Source organism: Poecilia reticulata, linkage group LG5 (assembly GCF_000633615.1).
Source record: "Poecilia reticulata strain Guanapo linkage group LG5, Guppy_female_1.0+MT, whole genome shotgun sequence".
NCBI lineage: Eukaryota > Metazoa > Chordata > Actinopteri > Cyprinodontiformes > Poeciliidae > Poecilia > Poecilia reticulata.
Window position 1 is genome coordinate 5,312,873 of NC_024335.1, and position 16,935 is coordinate 5,329,807.

Genomic DNA, 16,935 nt, shown 5'->3' on the forward strand with positions numbered 1-16,935 from the left:
TCTAGAGAGGAGGTAACGGATGACTGACGGAAAGAAACAAAAAAAATCAACGTGAGTGAGTGGCTGCTCTACAGAAAGGAAAGGGGACATTTCTAACCCATGTAATCAGAAGTATAAAAATCAACCAACTGAACAAAATCTAATAAAACACCCAAAAAATATTGATCAAATTCTAACATTTTCAAATAAGTTTTGTAAAAGTTAATGACCGCAGCACAATTGGTGATTTATCATGAAAACATATTTCCATAAGTTTTGCCTCTGTAGCTGTTTGATGATTCATGTCAAAAGGATTCATGCCAGTGATTCACTGCAAACTCCCAGAATGAGAAAGTCAAAGAGCTTCACCCCTCATAACTCAGTGTTTACATTTGCCAAGAGTCCAGATGGCGTGAAGAACCAAACGGTCGGAGCTACGGAGAGACATTAGTGAAGGTTTTAGTGTCAGCAACATTTACAGCATAAAATCTTCTGACTTGTGATGCTTGTGCTCTAAATATTTGTGGGTGAAATCATTGAACCAACATTTCCAGTTTTATCTAAACCTGAATAAATAACCACTAACTATATACTACAACAGGATGTCAAACTCATCATCGTTTTGGGCCAAATCAAGATCATCAATGCTCTTAAAGGGCCGGTTCTGCCAGAATGTATTGATAAAACCTGTTCACAAATTTCTAAAATATCAAAATCTGCAAAAAACTCCCAATTATTAGCACCCCCCCCCCAAAAAAAAGGGATTTGTTGTTTTTGCATGAATTTCTACGGTACTTCTCAAGAACCTGGAGAGGGACTGATTGATATAATTTGGCAGTAAGCAGATAAAAAAAAAAAAAACTTAATTAATTTGATTGATAACATAATATTTAAGTGTTTAGAACCTAGAGGACCACATACAAAGCTGTGACGGGCCGGATTTGGCCCACGGACCTCAAGCTTGACACATGTGTACCATAACAATAAACTATATCCATCAATCAATTAGCTTCACCTACTTATCCTTGCAGGGTCGAGGGAAAAAAATTATAATTTAACACACTTTTATTATACTGTATTTTCCGCACTATAAGGCGCACCTAAAAACCTTCAATTTCATCAAAAGCCGACAGTGCGCCTTATAATCCGGTGCGCCTTATATATGGACCAATATTGAGCCACAACAGGTCTAGCAACTACGGTAAGCAGCCGCCAACTTCATTTTCGCCCGTAGAAGAAGCGCGCAATGCATGCTGGGATAGTTGTCAGAACGCAAAAATAGGCCATTATAATCCGGTGTGCCTTATAGTGCGGAACATACGGTACTATAGTAATGCTACAATTGTATCAACCAGTCAGAAAAGAAATCATAAATTTCAAAAACAGTAAAAGATTCCAACTAAAACCTGAAATACGATCAAAAAAAGTTTTATCTTTTAATTGTTCATAGCTTATTATATTCTGCATTAACTGAGAAAATACGTTAACGTTTTAAACTTTATCACAAGTCTTTTTATAAAGACCCAAAATGGTTTCTTTTCAAGATTTTTGGTAATTTGTCAAAAAAAAAAAAAAATCCTTTTTATGTAATTTAGATTACTGACTTTCAGAAAACTGCAAAACAGCTGAAACGCTGAGTTGCTTTGACCCGTTGACCATTTGAAGCGTATTGAATATTTTAATCGTAAATAATTCATAATTGATGACTTTATGATGTTTTCATGATGTTTTTAAGTTGAGGCAAAGTGTTTTGAACGGCCTTGTTGCTTAAATGTGCTGCAAAAATACACCTGATATAGCTTGATTTATTAGTGAGTGGCTTAAAGTTAAACAAGGTCAACAAGCAGCCAAAGTGCAACGAAAAACAATATTCAGAAAACCTGTAGAAATGTTAACACATTATTTTAAAAGATTAAACAAAAGCAAAGAAAAATCTAAAGAACAAAGGTTTAAAACTTTCCCACATTGTTACTTAACTAACCTAATGAACACTTCATTCAGTACGAGTCTGCGGCTGCCGGCTGATAAGAGCCATAAGGAGGTCCGTGTGTGTTTAGGCTGCTAGCCAAAGCTAAAACAGTCACATTTGAGCCGCCTCCCGCAGCGTCGGGGCAAATCTGCCAAAACACACACATCCGCACGCGGGAACGCATATCTGCAGGTGATCTCTGCAGAAAAACTGGCACATCAGAGATAAGAGAACACAGCAAACTAATTCTCTTTGATTTATTCAGTAAGGATATGCTGCGACTTCTCTGGACAGTTGATAAAAAGACAAATTTCCCCTGGGTGGTGGAGGTGGTGGGAGGGCGTGCTCACCCAGTCAGACGGGGCCCAGGAGCGCCGGCGTGGCCTCATCTTTCACCTGAAATGCGCTTCCCTCTGATATCTTTAAAAGGTGATTCATCAGCGCGCCGCTCCCTTGACATTTAAAGCACCCTTGGCTTTGCACCTTTATGGAGCAAGACTGCACACCAAGTAGGGAAACAATTATGAGCAGGATTTATGGAGCATCGCTGCATGAGATCATTCCTCAACTCTCACCGCCGCGGCCGCTCCCCTCCCCCGAACGCCGGCGTTCGTACATTCTTCACAGTGATGTACCTCAGATTAAGACTGAAGCGATCTGTCCCTTATGCCCTGTATTAATCCAACTCTATAAAAATAGGCACACGGCCTTATTATGCATACAGAGCAGAGAAATAGCACCATAGTAAAGCCACAAGTGGTGCCTCATGGGAAATCCACGATGGTGTTAGAAGCCAAACCTATTAGCTGAGGCACTTTGAAGATTTATAATCATTCACACTGAACTGCTTACACATTGTGAGAAATTAAGTTTTAGGAACATTCTGATACAATCATTGAAAACTTTACATGAAAAGAGGAAAACAGATCCTTAGATAATTTAATAAATTGGAACAGAGTCACCTGAAGGTGGCAGTAAAGAGTATGTTAATAGGGATTGTAACTAGTTACATTTACTTGAGTTATTTTTTTGAAAAAAAAAGAAGAACCTTAGTAGTAGCTTTACTACACCATACTTTTGACTTATGCTTGAGTAATATTATTATTTATTCTTATTTGAGTAAAATTTCTGGATACTCTATCCACTGTGAGCAGAGCCGATCCAAACCTTTTCGGGGCCCCGAGCAGATGTCCATATGGAGCCCCCCAACCCCGATGCTTTATCACCTCTAACTTTTCTGTTGCAATGTTTCGCTTTTTCTTTGTTGATTTATTCTATTGTGTTTTTAAAATGCTATGTAAATAAATTTGACATTGACATTATGTGTGTAAGACTGCTACTGTTATTAGCATTGGTTGTAATTAGTGTTGTTACTGCTATTGATTTTAACCTTACAGGAGAAGCAAACAACAAAACAAAATGATTTTGAGAAGCACAGTGGTGTTTAAGTGCGCCATGTCCCTTTAATTATTTGAAGGTAACATCAGCTGATAAATACTAAATTTACAGTAAACAACAAGATTGATATCTCATATTTCAGTAGCTAACATACTTCATATTTATTGCAGAGGAGGAATATTACTTTCACTGGAATACGGCTCGATTAATTTTACTTCATGTCTTCAACCTCTGCAACTCGACGCAGCTCTGCTTGTTAAACTTTTCAGCCTTTTGTCTGCAAGTGATCACCAACACAATACTGCTGACAAAGACTGAATTTGATTAACTAAAATATCTAATCAACATTCCACTTTGCAATTATAGTTATTTTGCTCTCTTTCTGTAAATAAATGCCACATCTTTTCAAACTCAATTGGTTGGAAAAATGTGGATTTCAGTATAGACCACAAGATTTGAGATGATTTTCCTCCTTAATTATGAACAAAACAATTATTTAGCTGATAAAACAAAGAAAAGCAAGAAGGTAATTCAACGTGAGCAGCCCAATCATCATCTCAGTTTGTGGCTGTTTCTTATTCTTGTGTCAATAACAATCATAAAGAAAAAATCATAAAGTTTATAGATTCCAGTTCAAGACCTTAAAATCTGATGACTACAATGTTCACACAACTTTTAGCACATTTGTCTGTGCTAGAAGATTATAAGCTAAGATTTTGTTATTAAATGCATTTGTTTTAAATGTAGCATTCTCTATTCTAATAGTTTAAGTTATGAGCTGTATTTTTCCAATCCAGATGTTAAAGTTAATACTTTATAATAAAGTGGATTTAAGAAGAAAACTGGACACCTGATCACCTCAGATGACCAACAAAGTCGGGTCCGGACTCCAACTTGGACAAGCTTTGGTCCAACCAATGTTCTTGCAAAGATTTAATAGAAAATAATCTTATTCCCATTCAAGTTTGTTCCTTTTGAAAAGATTGGGGCCAATTTACTTTGCCAGTGAATGGGAAACTGTTCTGCGCTTACAAAGGAAGGTTCTTTTCACACTTTGTATGTTTTATATTCATATTTAAATTTCAAATTAAATAAAACCCTTTAAGCCTTTTTTTCTTAGTTACATAATCTAAATCATCTGACGGTAGCTCTGCTGCTGTCCAAGTAGAAAAGCTGTGCTGCACTCATTCAGCTTGCTCTCCACAGGAGACGGTTTATATCTGAAATTCAAAGCATTATATGCTCAGATAATACACCAATGCTCTATTTAAAATAAAATAAAAAATCCTGTTAACCTTACTCTGATTTTGTCTATATTCACTCATCTTGATTGACTGTTACAATATTTTCCATATTTCTAGTTTTTCACTTCTCATATCTTTTCCGTTTGCGCCTCTGAGCTGCAGATTTTTTCCCACAGCGATGTGTGTTTTCTGAGCAGCAGAGATCAGATGCTGCTGTTTATTCTGAAGACCTCACAGACTCCAAATAAAAACAAACCAGCAGCCTGATGTACCAATAACTTCCTCCACAGTTCAAAAACCACTACGCAGCGGCACCTCTGCTTCTGCTGCATGTATCACCTTTCTTCTCTTCCCCGCCGTATTGTCAGCACAGTTCATTCTCCATCTCTCTCCTGCTGTTCTCCTGTTTCCTTCCTGTCTCCTCTTCTTTCCTTCAGGCCTGATTTTGAGCATGGCTGAGTGTTAAAAGAGCCTAAACCTTAAAGCCTTTCATCCCGCGGAGGGAAAACGGCAGCAACAGGAACTGGCAGCATCTCACACATTCGAACGCACAGATTTTTTTTTTTTTTCCTCCCCCATCTTCAGAGAGAGAGAGAGAGAGAAAAAAAGTATTTTTATGGCTTTGTTATGAGGAGAAACAAAATGTAGAGAATAATCCAAGTTCCAGTTTTTATTCTTTAAAGTTCACAAAACTGTCAAACTGTAAAGCAGCTACTTAAATTATTTTTAGCCTTAGAAATATCCTTTTGTCAACACATTGTGTAGGAAGGTGAATTTGTTGCACTGGGTATTTACTAACTGGAGAAAACTTTCTCTAAGCTAAAACCTGAAGCCATAACACAAAATATGACTTCACTGGTTTGAAAAAAGTATTTACACCTTTTGATCTTTACCCCAATTTGTCACAACGCAACAATAAACTTCAAAGTATTTCACAGACATTTTTGGAGAATAAATAGAAAGCAGGAAGAAAATAATGCATGACGGTTTTCAGTTTTTTTTACAAATAAAAATTAGAGACTCGGTCTGGATGTGTGTGTGGACTTTGACTGGGCCATTGCAACTCTAATAGTGCATTCACACCAAATGCATTTTGCCTATCAAACCTCATCCGATGCTTCGAGTTTGACGTGAGCACTTTGAAGTCCGACGCTTGATATTTTGCTCTAGATGCGCATCAGTCTCATCAAAATCTCTCTAGACGGGATTAGACTCAAACGATTCCACCATCTCCTGCATATTTAATCCAAATAAATACGTTTATTTAACATTTATTTAGCGCTTGTTCCAGCAAAAATTAGACATTTCTGCTGGATGGATTTGGATAGCTCAAATGTAGGGAAATATTTTCAAACTAACTCAACATTCCTACTTCCTCGCTGATATTTCTTCCTGCTCCTGCCTCTGTAGTCATAACTGAATTGGTCGTAGATTACAGAACGAGGGCAAACACCGACAATTAGTTTATCCTCCACAGTTTTTTTGTTTTGTTTTGTTTTTTCTGAGATCATGTTAGAAAATGCACCACTATGTGCCGGTTGATGCTCAGCATCGAGTGGCAAAAGTTCAGATTTTCCAATTCCAGCGTCGGATGCGTCAAATGCTAAAAACGCTCCAAATCGCAATGCTAGATGCACAAAATAAGCCTCGATGTGCCTCCACAAGACGTTTGAATGTAAACCAAACATGGCTGACGCTCAAAACGCGTTTGGTGAAAACGTACCATTTGATCGACTGCATTCTTCTTCATGAATATTAACACTGGTGTTCATCTTTGTCTTCAAGTTGCTGCTGGTTCAATAATGCTCTGTAACAAAACCTCTGAGTCTCCACAGCTGGACGGGGAGGATTTAAATTCACACATAGGGACTCTATCCACTAATTAGTTTTGACTGTTTGAACTGGACTTTTTAGGGGCATCAGTGCAAGGCAGCTGCATATAAATGCAAACCACATTGTTCAGATTTTTATTAGTAAGAAACTGTTAAAAAGCCTATGAGTTTTGCACAAATTCAAGTTGTTCTGCTACTCAAAATCCAAATAAAATATCCTTAAAATGTAGTTGTGACTCTGCATTTTGAGCTTTTATGTAAAACCTTAAAGATGCAAATCATACAAAAACATAATTTATTATACATTATGTCCCAATTTTTCCGTCTGACTAATATTTTCTGGTGAAAACACTTTTTTTCCCCAAATAGTGTGCTTGTTATTAACAATTTCAGTTTTTGTAAACATTAATCTCATCCTCCGATGGCGGGCAAACAAAAGCCAAATCTGCAGAGGAAGTGCGATAATTCAGAGAGAAACAGACAGGAGACCTCCTGAGTGCAAGTCAAAGTAGTTTTTCCAATTAAAACCACAGCAGTAAATAACAAACACAGAAAATGTAATTTGTGAGCCTGGTGGTGAGTGAAGAAGAGTTTGCCGTGCTGACTGTTCTAATTAGAGTGAGGGTAAATGATAGTGCCCCTTCACTGGGCACACACTATAGGGCTGGGATGAGTGCAGGGCAGAAAAAGAGAGAGAGAGGCAGACAGAGAGAGAGAGAGAGAGAGAGAGAGAGAGAGACAGAGAGAGAGAGAGAGACAGAGAGAGAGAGAGAGAGAGACAGAGAGAGAGAGAGAGAGAGAGAGAGAGAGAGACAGAGCGTCAGTAAAGTCAGGAATGAAAGAGATGCAGCCCGCGGGTTTTAGACAGTCTTTTGGTTTTACTTTAAATCCCTTTTCCTCACTTTTTTTTTCTATTTTCACAAATTACTTTTGCTTTTTTCCCCCTACATTTAAATCTGGTTTGATGTTGAGAGAGACTGAGTTGATCTCCAGCATGGTGTGAGCTGGTTGACAGTGAAGCTTCCTCTGCTGGAGGCGATGTGTTGAAATGAAAACAGACTGCATTTGTACAAATGGAAACACACATACAGATGTACTCACTGGCTGACAAAAGCTACACTTATCTATTTGGCTGTGCCCAATCCCTAAACTGTATTTGGGTTAACTTTAATAAAATATTAAGGGGACATTTATTAAGTAAGTAATAACAAGAACTAACAAACATTTTGTTGTGGACAAACCTGCATGTCTAAAATGTTGCTATTTTTGAAGATTCACTTTAAGCCAGGTAAAATTTAAAAGTCTGAATCATAAATAACCTGACAAATACGCATCTTTTTCTCTTTGTTTTTGAAACTTCACACATCTCAACCCTCTGTTGACTTTATCTGCTGCATCTCTTTCACTCAGTTTCTCCACGCGCTGCATATGATCTTCCTCCAGAGGTGCCCCAAATTGTTATTTTTTTATTCTGAAGCTTCTTTGCTGGGAGGCAGCCACAAAGCAGACAGAACTGCAGCAACATAAAAGCAACATTTCAACAAGCAGCAACTTTAAGGGGCTAAATGCAACATTTTTTGTTGTCGTTCGCTTCATTGTGAGCTTGAATTTTCTTGGAGTTTAGACTTTTCCATGCTGATCTCATCTTAGATTTAGTTTGATTTGATGCATAGCCTTTTATTTGCATGCAGTAATAACAATACGTCGCTGTTGTACGACAATGTAGCTGCAGCCAAATGCTAAAATGTTTGTAAATAACTTTAAATTATGGTTGCAAACCCATAACTGGAAAAAGTCAACAAAATTTTAATTTATGATGTTCCATCAATTTAAATCCATTTTGTTTAGATGTGAAGGCTAGGAACGACTTTTTCTCCATTTCGATAAGGCATCAAGTGTGATTACCCCAATTCCCTAGTGAGCAGTCAGTCAGCTGTTTACAGCAACTAATTATATTCTGTAAAACATTTTCACAGTTAAAAAAATGTAAAGTAAACAGTTTGGAAGTTGTTTTGTTTCCAATAGAAAACTCAGACTGCCATGGCTCGGCTTATAACATGGGGAAAATGTCTTGCAAGTGAAATAATACTAATAATAATAATAATAATATTTCTTGCTGAAAAGTTAGTTTTAAATTAGTTTTGTCTTATTTCAAGTGCACTAAGATATTTGCACTGCAAACTAGATCAAAATTACATGCTAAGATTTTGTGTTTTTGCTGTGAACAAAGGCTCGCTGTAGAAAAAATAAAGAACCAGCTAGATGTGGAACGAAGTCTTGCAATTTTAAAACTTCTTTCTTTCTCAAGAAAAGGCGACTTTAGTGAGGTAAGTGTAAGCTATTACGATGAGGCCTGAATATGAACCGGGTGCCACAAATGGCTCAAAACTCTTAATTTGAAGTAAAAACAAAAGAACTGCACTTTGCATCTGGTTAATAGTTTGTGTGGCAGCATTTTGAATATCGGATACAAATTTGTGACAGAATGAGTGATAAAATACTAAAAAATATTTGGAAACAGTAAATTAGTAACTTCATTCAAAACGGCTTGGTAGTAATGATAGGTCAGCATCTGAGCTACAGTAAGTAAAAGGCTGTTTTATCATTTTAATCTGCATGAAATCCTCTGGTTTAAAATCTAAAATTCCTTGACATGTCAATATGCAGGGCTTTTATATTTGTTTCTGTACAAACAAAGGTTTTATATGCACATTTCTAATATTTAGTAGGATTGTCTTTTACACCTTGGGGGTCTTGGGTTTAAAATTTAAACAAGGAATTGACAGACACGTGACAAATATTTTTTCACAGAGAGGCATATTATTGAGTTCATATTCTCAAATTTCCTCCTCTGCAGTTATTTCCAACTTTAGAAACTTACTTTGAGAGAATAAAACCCGTTTCTCCAAGACAACCGTGCCCACATCAGTTTATTCATCTGTGCCAGTGTGGCGGTGCCCGTTTTGTAATCGGCAAAGATAATTAGAAGTAAACTGCACAAATGTTTGACCTGAGCTAATTAGGAAGTTTGCAGACTTTGCAGCAGAGATCAGTAGAGGGATAATGAATTATAAAATGGTTCATTACTGCGCTTAAGGGACCTGCTCAATCTCAATAAACGGACATGGGGCCTAGCAGACACATCAAACCAAAACGCACACGTCGCCTCATTGAGCCGCTGAAAGACTGCTATTAAAAGAGATTTTTTTCCACCTTTTATTTTACTGAAGAGTCTCCTCTTCTTCTCTGACATCTAACCTTTGTTTTGTTACAGCTTTTCAATTTGTTCATGAATATCTACTGTGAAAATGCTGTTTTGGGGGAATTCTCCAGATAACCTAAAAACAAACATCAGCTGTTTGCATTATACTGTACTTTATGCTCCACATTTTTAGCTTTAACTTCCCCTGCCTTTCCTCCAGCGTCTCCCCGAGGACCGAGTCTGCCCACTCGCACTGCCCGTCTTCTGATAATACTAAACCCACAGATTTATTGTAGATCTGGACCCATCAGGACCCCAGAGGACAACAATCTGCCCACATTAGTTTCCCCAGACATGCTCTCCAAGGCAGCCTGCAGGCTGGACGTAGAGCCAAGCATGACAGAAAATAATCCTCTTCTACCAGCCGACACAGCTCCTGTTAAAGCCGTTTGGTTTGGGTTTAAAAATATTACGCCGATTCTGCAGCTTGGTTTGATACTCTCAGACAAAGCTATCGAAAATAATCAACTGAACTTAAGAGCCCCATGCAAATAGAGATATTAATTAAGTTTATGTCACATCGTTTTTAGTCAAAATGTGGGGTCTGCATGAGTGAGTCTAATGAACCTTGAACTGCTGGATTTCAGAAGTTATAGCAGCGGACGCTAATTCAGCCGCAGGCTACTAACGGCCAACAGGGATGAAGAGCGGTGAGCTTCACAGCCTTGGATTTGTCTAATTCTTTAAAAGTTGGCTTGCAGGAACAGTTGCTAACCTCAAATAGATGAACAGATCCTGGGTACATGCAGCTTGTTCAGATCTGCCATGAGGGAAACAGAGACAGGCACCAACATAGACTCTTTGTGTGAATGAATTAATGAATACAAATATTTCACCAGGGCTGCAAAGTGACGCAGTTGGTAGAACTGTTGCCTTGCAGCAAGAAGGTTCTGGGTTCGATTCCTGGTCCCGGTCTTTCTGCATGGAGTTTGCATGTTCTCCCTGTGCATGTTGGGTTTTCTCCAGGTACTCCGGTTTCCTCCCACAGTCCAAAAACATGACTGTCAGGTTAATTGGTCTCTCCAAATTGCCCCTAGGTGTGAGTGTGTGTGTGCATGGTTGTGTGTCCTGTGTGTCTCTGTGTTGCCCTGCGACAGACTGGCGACCTGTCCAGGGTGAACCCACCTCTCGCCCGGAACGTTAGCTGGAGATAGGCACCAGCAACCCTCCCGACCCCACTAAGGGACAAGGGTGTAAAGAAAATGGATGGATGGAAATATTTCACCAGCAAAAATCTAACACAAGATGTTTACATCTGAGGTTTTTGTTAAATATTTATCAATCAAAATACTTCATGTTGACTTTCTGATGTCCAGCAGAGAGAAACATTAAACAAATGAATTATTTTTACCAAGTCATGATTGGTTTGGCTGATTTAAGGAAACTTTAACTCTATCAAAAAGAGGTCAGCTGTCTCTTTTTTGCAGAATTGTTCTGCAAAAAATAAAATAAATAAAAATAAAATAAATAAAAATTTTGAGCATGAACAGCTTATTTAAAACCATGTTTCAGCTTCCAGTTGTATTTAAATCCAGAGAGTAAAGTAAATTTGCAGTATTATTCAAAATGGTCAAATGTACCTTAGAAGCTTATAAAATATAATCTGAACAACATTATGTGTTTATGGTCCATAAAAACGATGTTACCTTTAAAAATCTTCCTTTCTTAGAATACTTAAGGTTGTGCAGTAAAAATTAAATTTTAACACTTTTCACATCAACATAAGCTTAAAAACAAAACTTTTTATACAAATCCAGGTGTTTGCATCAGAAGCCACATCCATGGTAAAATACTGATTTATATGGATTTTACTGTATTTATACTGTAAACTTCTGATAATCACAGCTGCTGGTGTTTTACCAGAAATTACAGCTGTGTTTTTACAATGTTGGTAACTCCAAAAAAAAATCTAATTTTAATTTTAAAATGTTTTTTTAATGATAAAAAAAATCACTACCACTACCTGTAATCACTTCCCATGACTTCATATGCAGACGTGCTGCAGTAAAAATTTTCAATATTTACTGCAATATGTCTGCACTTCAATCATTTGACAGCTCAAATCAGATTTGCAAACATAATGCACAAAGAAAACGTTGAAGCAGCTCAATGCATGTCAGAGAAAGAGGATCACAGATGCACAGCTCCAAATTTTTATTGAAGTAATTTCTAAATGACTGAAAATTCAGTTGTACTCGGCTTGAAAAGAGACTCGTACTGTCATCTGGGGAGCAGGTGTCCTGAGCTACAAGCTGCAGTTTAACAAGCTGCAGACAAACTTACATTGCTCTGAGCTGAGAGGCAAAAAACAAAACATCTGATCCAGGATCCAACCCTCAAACGTTTTACGACTTGTAAATACAGACAAACTGAGAACTTGAGGTTCTGCTTAGTTTAACAACACCTTCTGTAAAAAAATTTAATAAATCCTTCACCTTGCAGCTGTATAAATAACATTAGCAAACTGATTGCCATAAAACAAAGTTGGAAATTAAGAAAATCATAGTAAGATGATGAATTTTGCATCAAACCAAGTCTCTGAAAAGATGCAAATGTTTGATCAGAACTTTGCCAGGGACATGCAATTTGGTTACAAAGGACCTTAAAGAATGGCTCTGCACATGCAAGGCTAAAATAATTCTCAATTGCATTTTTATCAACAACTATAACACAACACACATGCTTATAATTGGATTGGCACAAATCTGCAGTTGGCAATCTGAGCAGTGCAGACCGTGCAATGGGAGCTAACTAAACAACATCAATAGTAAACATTTTCCACAGAGAAGAAGGGGAGAAAAAATAAGTAATTCCATGCACCGTGCCACTCTACTCCTTTAGATTTCACCAGGCTCAATCAAGAGCCCTTTATCCTCTGGCTCACATCCTCAGACAGGGGAACCAGAGCTGCCATAAAATGGTTCTGGGAACAATGCACAGCCTTGATTGCTCTATTGTGAGTTAGCTTTGGCCTTTGACATCTTCTCCTGAACCAAGAGTGTCTAATTCTGACAAGATTTGTCTGGAGAGACGCAGCTGGAGGGCATTGTTACAGACAGGTGCCATACACTGCCTGCTTGACAAAGAAAGTCAAGAGTAAGACAATGACGGAGAGGAAGAAACCGCTGCAGTAGAAATGTCTGCTCAGTCCCTGTTTCTCCTTTTAGTTTTTTTTAAGAGTCAGGGTGAAAGTGTCCAAAAGGTTAGAGAGGTGGATAACACAGGAAGCATGTCAATGAAAACCCCAGAGGGTACATGCGCAGCGTTTTGCTCATTTAGCGGCTGCAGACTAAGGATGGTGTTATGTCTGCAGGGCTGAAGAATGCAGCGCAGGAAGGGCAAGGTCTACGATAAAAAGCATGAGCGCAAAAAAAAAAAATAAAAAAATACAGAAAATACAGTACGAATCAGTTTGGGAGCGAGTATCTGTCATCTGAAATCACTTTACTGTGCAAAAGTGCAAACCGATATGAAAGGAGATTAAGTTACTGAGTGAGAGTGGAGAGGATGTGTCATCCAGTCATGACCCGAATGTCTGAAAAGACCAGGAGGATGATTGGTTTCACCGGAAAAAACAGACGGCAGGCATTCATCGTTATATACATTCAGTATTTACATAAATATTAAACTAAAAACGAGGCTGATAATGAGCTTTATGACAGGACATTTTGAGCCTAAAACAAAAACAAGAGTCAAAAGTGTTTGACATGATCGAGTGGCTACAATATAAAAACTGAAAAGCATTAGTTATTCCCATTAATGTTAAAATAATAGACTATTACAGTCATAATGTCTATAACATTTAATCAATGCTACTTTAAATTCCATACATAGAGGACAAATATAGAGTAATTAAAGCTAAATTAAGTGTTAGATTATAAGTGATCATTATGCAGTTAATTAGTTAATTAAAGTGAATGTCTGCAGCGCTTCACTGACATGCTGCTTGCATCGCAGCTCGTTAACTGTACTTCTAAAACAACATGGCGGACCAAACAGCAGACATTTACTCCTTTCAGATTATCTCTATATGCAATTTTTAACCCTGTAATATCACAACATTTCTATTTTGACTTTAAAAAGATGCACAAATGTTGACTTTTCTTCACATTTTTTATGCAGACTTGGAGATTGCACTTATTTTTCAGTGGCAAACGGTAGTTTGTGCCCCACAAGACCACAAACTACGATATCTTGCAATATCTTTGCTGAGCAAGATATCTGTGAAAAACTCTGATTTTCTGTGCAAGAGTTATCAGAAAGTATGTAAAACGCCTTCCAATTTTTGGGTGATCATTTCAACGTCTAGAAGATGAGTAACTTTTGTACAACAAATGTAGAAAATACAGAATAGAGCATGTTTTATAACATATTTAACATTAAAACATTTTCAGAAAACCTTACAAAACAAAACAAAATCTGAAAACATCCTGTTTTTAATCTTCAAAATACCCATCTAGGTTTGTTTTTCTATGCCCAGCTCTTCCACACATTTACAAGGTCTTGGATTGAGGTTAGTCCACCATTATTATGTTGCTGATGTAATAAGAGAAAAAACAACAATCTTTCTAATTACGTTTATGAATTTGGGTTCAACTTATTGCAGAAACTTCAACCTGTCGTACTACTTTTTGCTCATTTGAACAAACTCATGATAGTAATAATAACTGAGGAATTTTCACACAATGCACTGTAAAACATCTGAGCTGCATTTAGTTGTTTCTACTGTTTTCTACTCTTTAAGTCAAATAAATGTTGTGAGTTTTAGTTTTGAACCTAAATGTGAGTTTGTGAAAGATAAAATTAAGTTGTGTTAACTTTTTATTAATTTTGTCAAACCTCCAAGGGTTTAATAAACTAGTTTTTATGTTAGCACTTAAAAAACTGAAAGATGAAAAAGTGGGAACTATTTCCCAGAATGCTTAGCGGCTTGCTTTTGCCTCCTGAGATGGAAGTGCGTTACATTGATCTGAGTCTATATGTTATTAAGGCAAATGTTTATTTTAAATCTTGAGGATAATGTTCTGTTCACACTAAATGTTTTAAACAATTCAGTTTCATTTTTAATCAAATTTATTATCAGATTAGGAAGCAAGAATTTAAATTATTCCAAAGTAAAATAGTTAATTTAACTTGATAACGTGAGTGAAAATAGAAATGTGGCTTTTTAACTAGATGAAGGCAGTTTTTTTTTCTCTTGCATATTGTGAAATAACCATTTAGTTTCAATTGCAGCATTAAGTTAAAACTCACAATTTAAGATTCATGAACTTAAAAAACAAAGTTTAGAGAACTTTTCTCTTGTTGTTAAATCAACTTCATGAACTTTAATTTCCAAGTTAAAACCAAAACAAATTTTTGTTGAATTAAATGACATTGTCCAGGCAGCAGGTGGACTTTCATTTTCAAGTTAAACCATCTTCAAATGTTTTACAGTGTACTTATAATGATACATTTTCTAATCTCATGTAATACAGATGTAGTTTTTTGAAGGATATTCTTCTGTGTCTCAAACAGTATTTTTATTACATTACTGCTGTTCTGAAAAGTGAAACAACTTACAGCCTTTGTATATATCTGTAGGAATCTGGACGGCACTGGAGGAGTAGTTGACCTTGTTTTTAAAATTTGGATCGTCGACAAACTCCAGCTCCAGGGAGGACGAGGTCTCTAGCGGAGCTTCCTCCTCTCCGTCCTCCGTCTGCTGAAACACACAGAGAGGGAATAAATAAGAGATGAATCCATGTCAAAAACAGGATTACAGAGCTGCATTTTGTGGCTTTCTACACTGCGATTATGGGAGACGCGTATTTGTCCTCAGCATATCTTAGCTTTCTTCCTGACTTTTTGAATCATGTTAAGCATAAAAATGTCAATTATTCTGCCTTCTGTCTGACCTCAGATTCAGTGGTTCTGTTCTCTGCCTCTAATCAGAGAAAAACAGCAGGTATGAGCTCAGTTATGAAACAGAGGGAGCCATTAGTAGCTATGATAACCATCACACACCAACGTGGTGTTAGAAGAATTAACCCCAACAACTGGCATCACTTAATTACTGCTTATTTTCTCGCCCAGCATATTTGATTACAGACTTTCTTCTCTCCTGCCTCACAATGTGAGTATCAAACTCCCTTTTTTGGGTGTGTTGTTTGCAATTTGAAGCCATATGTTGCATCTCAGAAGAACCAAATGTCAAACAAACCCAACATATTAAAAAAATTTAAAGTTTGTGTGATTTGTTGGATGAAACGATTGGAAGAAATTTTTATTTGCTTGTTTCTGATCTGACATAAAGAAGTGCATCCAATAAATAAAAAAATAACTACAACAATTTCTACCACTTATAATTAATGAATTTATTTTATACTTGTTGAATAAAGAAAGAATGTCCTCAATCCTGACAACGGCGAAGCTTCCTGGGTGATGCAAAAATTTCATTTTGATAAAGCAGCAAGGGTTAATTGGATGTGACACGACTAAAAACACGTTTGTTTTGTCCAAAGAATGTGAATCAAAACCTCTTGTCCACAGCAGAAACTGATTGATGGGCTGGCTGTAATTGACTATTAAAACGCAATTACAAACTGCTGTCGGGACGAGCCAGGGGACGTTTGAGACGGAGCAGCTCTGTAACAAAACAGAGGCGGCGATAACGGTATGAAAGAAAACGACCCACGAGACGATTTCCAGCTAAACAGTTGGCAAAAAAATCTGAGGTTGACCTGAAAATGAGCAGCGACATTTTAAAAAATGACAAAAAACTAAAAAAAGGCTTATTAAAACATAATTCTTTATATTTCTCTTGCTCTTAGATATTTCTGTAGTTATGCTGCTATAGAGTTGGGCTGCTTGAGGACAAACCAACCACTTTTTCTCACTTCCTTCTTCTTCTACTCTCCAATTTGCATTATTGGCTGTTATTTGAATTGTTCATTTTATGCTTTAAAACTTGAAGAAGACATCAGTTGAGATGTTGCTGCCAAAATCTAAATATTCTCCCTCCCTGCTTTTAAAGTTTTACTTTTTATGAACTTAGAAAATAATCCTACTTGAGAGCATCTGTTTGTTTTTTGTGCATCTGATTTCCACTCGGCCCGGTTCTGCTGCAGGTTTCTTCTTGTTAAAGGGGAGTTTTTCCTCTTCACTGTCGCCACATGCAGGCTCAGCATGATGGGTTGCAACACAGGCGACAGTCTGCTGCCTCCATCTGGTTGTCCAGGAGGAACGAATGGTAGAATAAAATTTTGTGAA

General features: G+C 37.2%; 1 protein-coding gene across 7 annotated transcripts in view; it reads right to left on the reverse strand.

The window, feature by feature from the left end:
* Positions 1-16,935, reverse strand: part of cacna2d2a (calcium channel, voltage-dependent, alpha 2/delta subunit 2a) — a 290,040-nt gene that overhangs the window by 58,964 nt on the left and 214,141 nt on the right. For 5 of the 7 annotated variants that reach the window (XM_008408670.2, XM_008408662.2, XM_008408667.2 and 2 more), the window contains one exon: positions 15,247-15,388. In XM_008408670.2, coding sequence (XP_008406892.1) covers positions 15,247-15,388 — 142 coding nt within the window. The remainder of the gene's footprint in view (positions 1-15,246; positions 15,389-16,935) is intronic. The other 2 variants (XM_008408663.2, XM_008408668.2) reach the window with 1 other exon arrangement.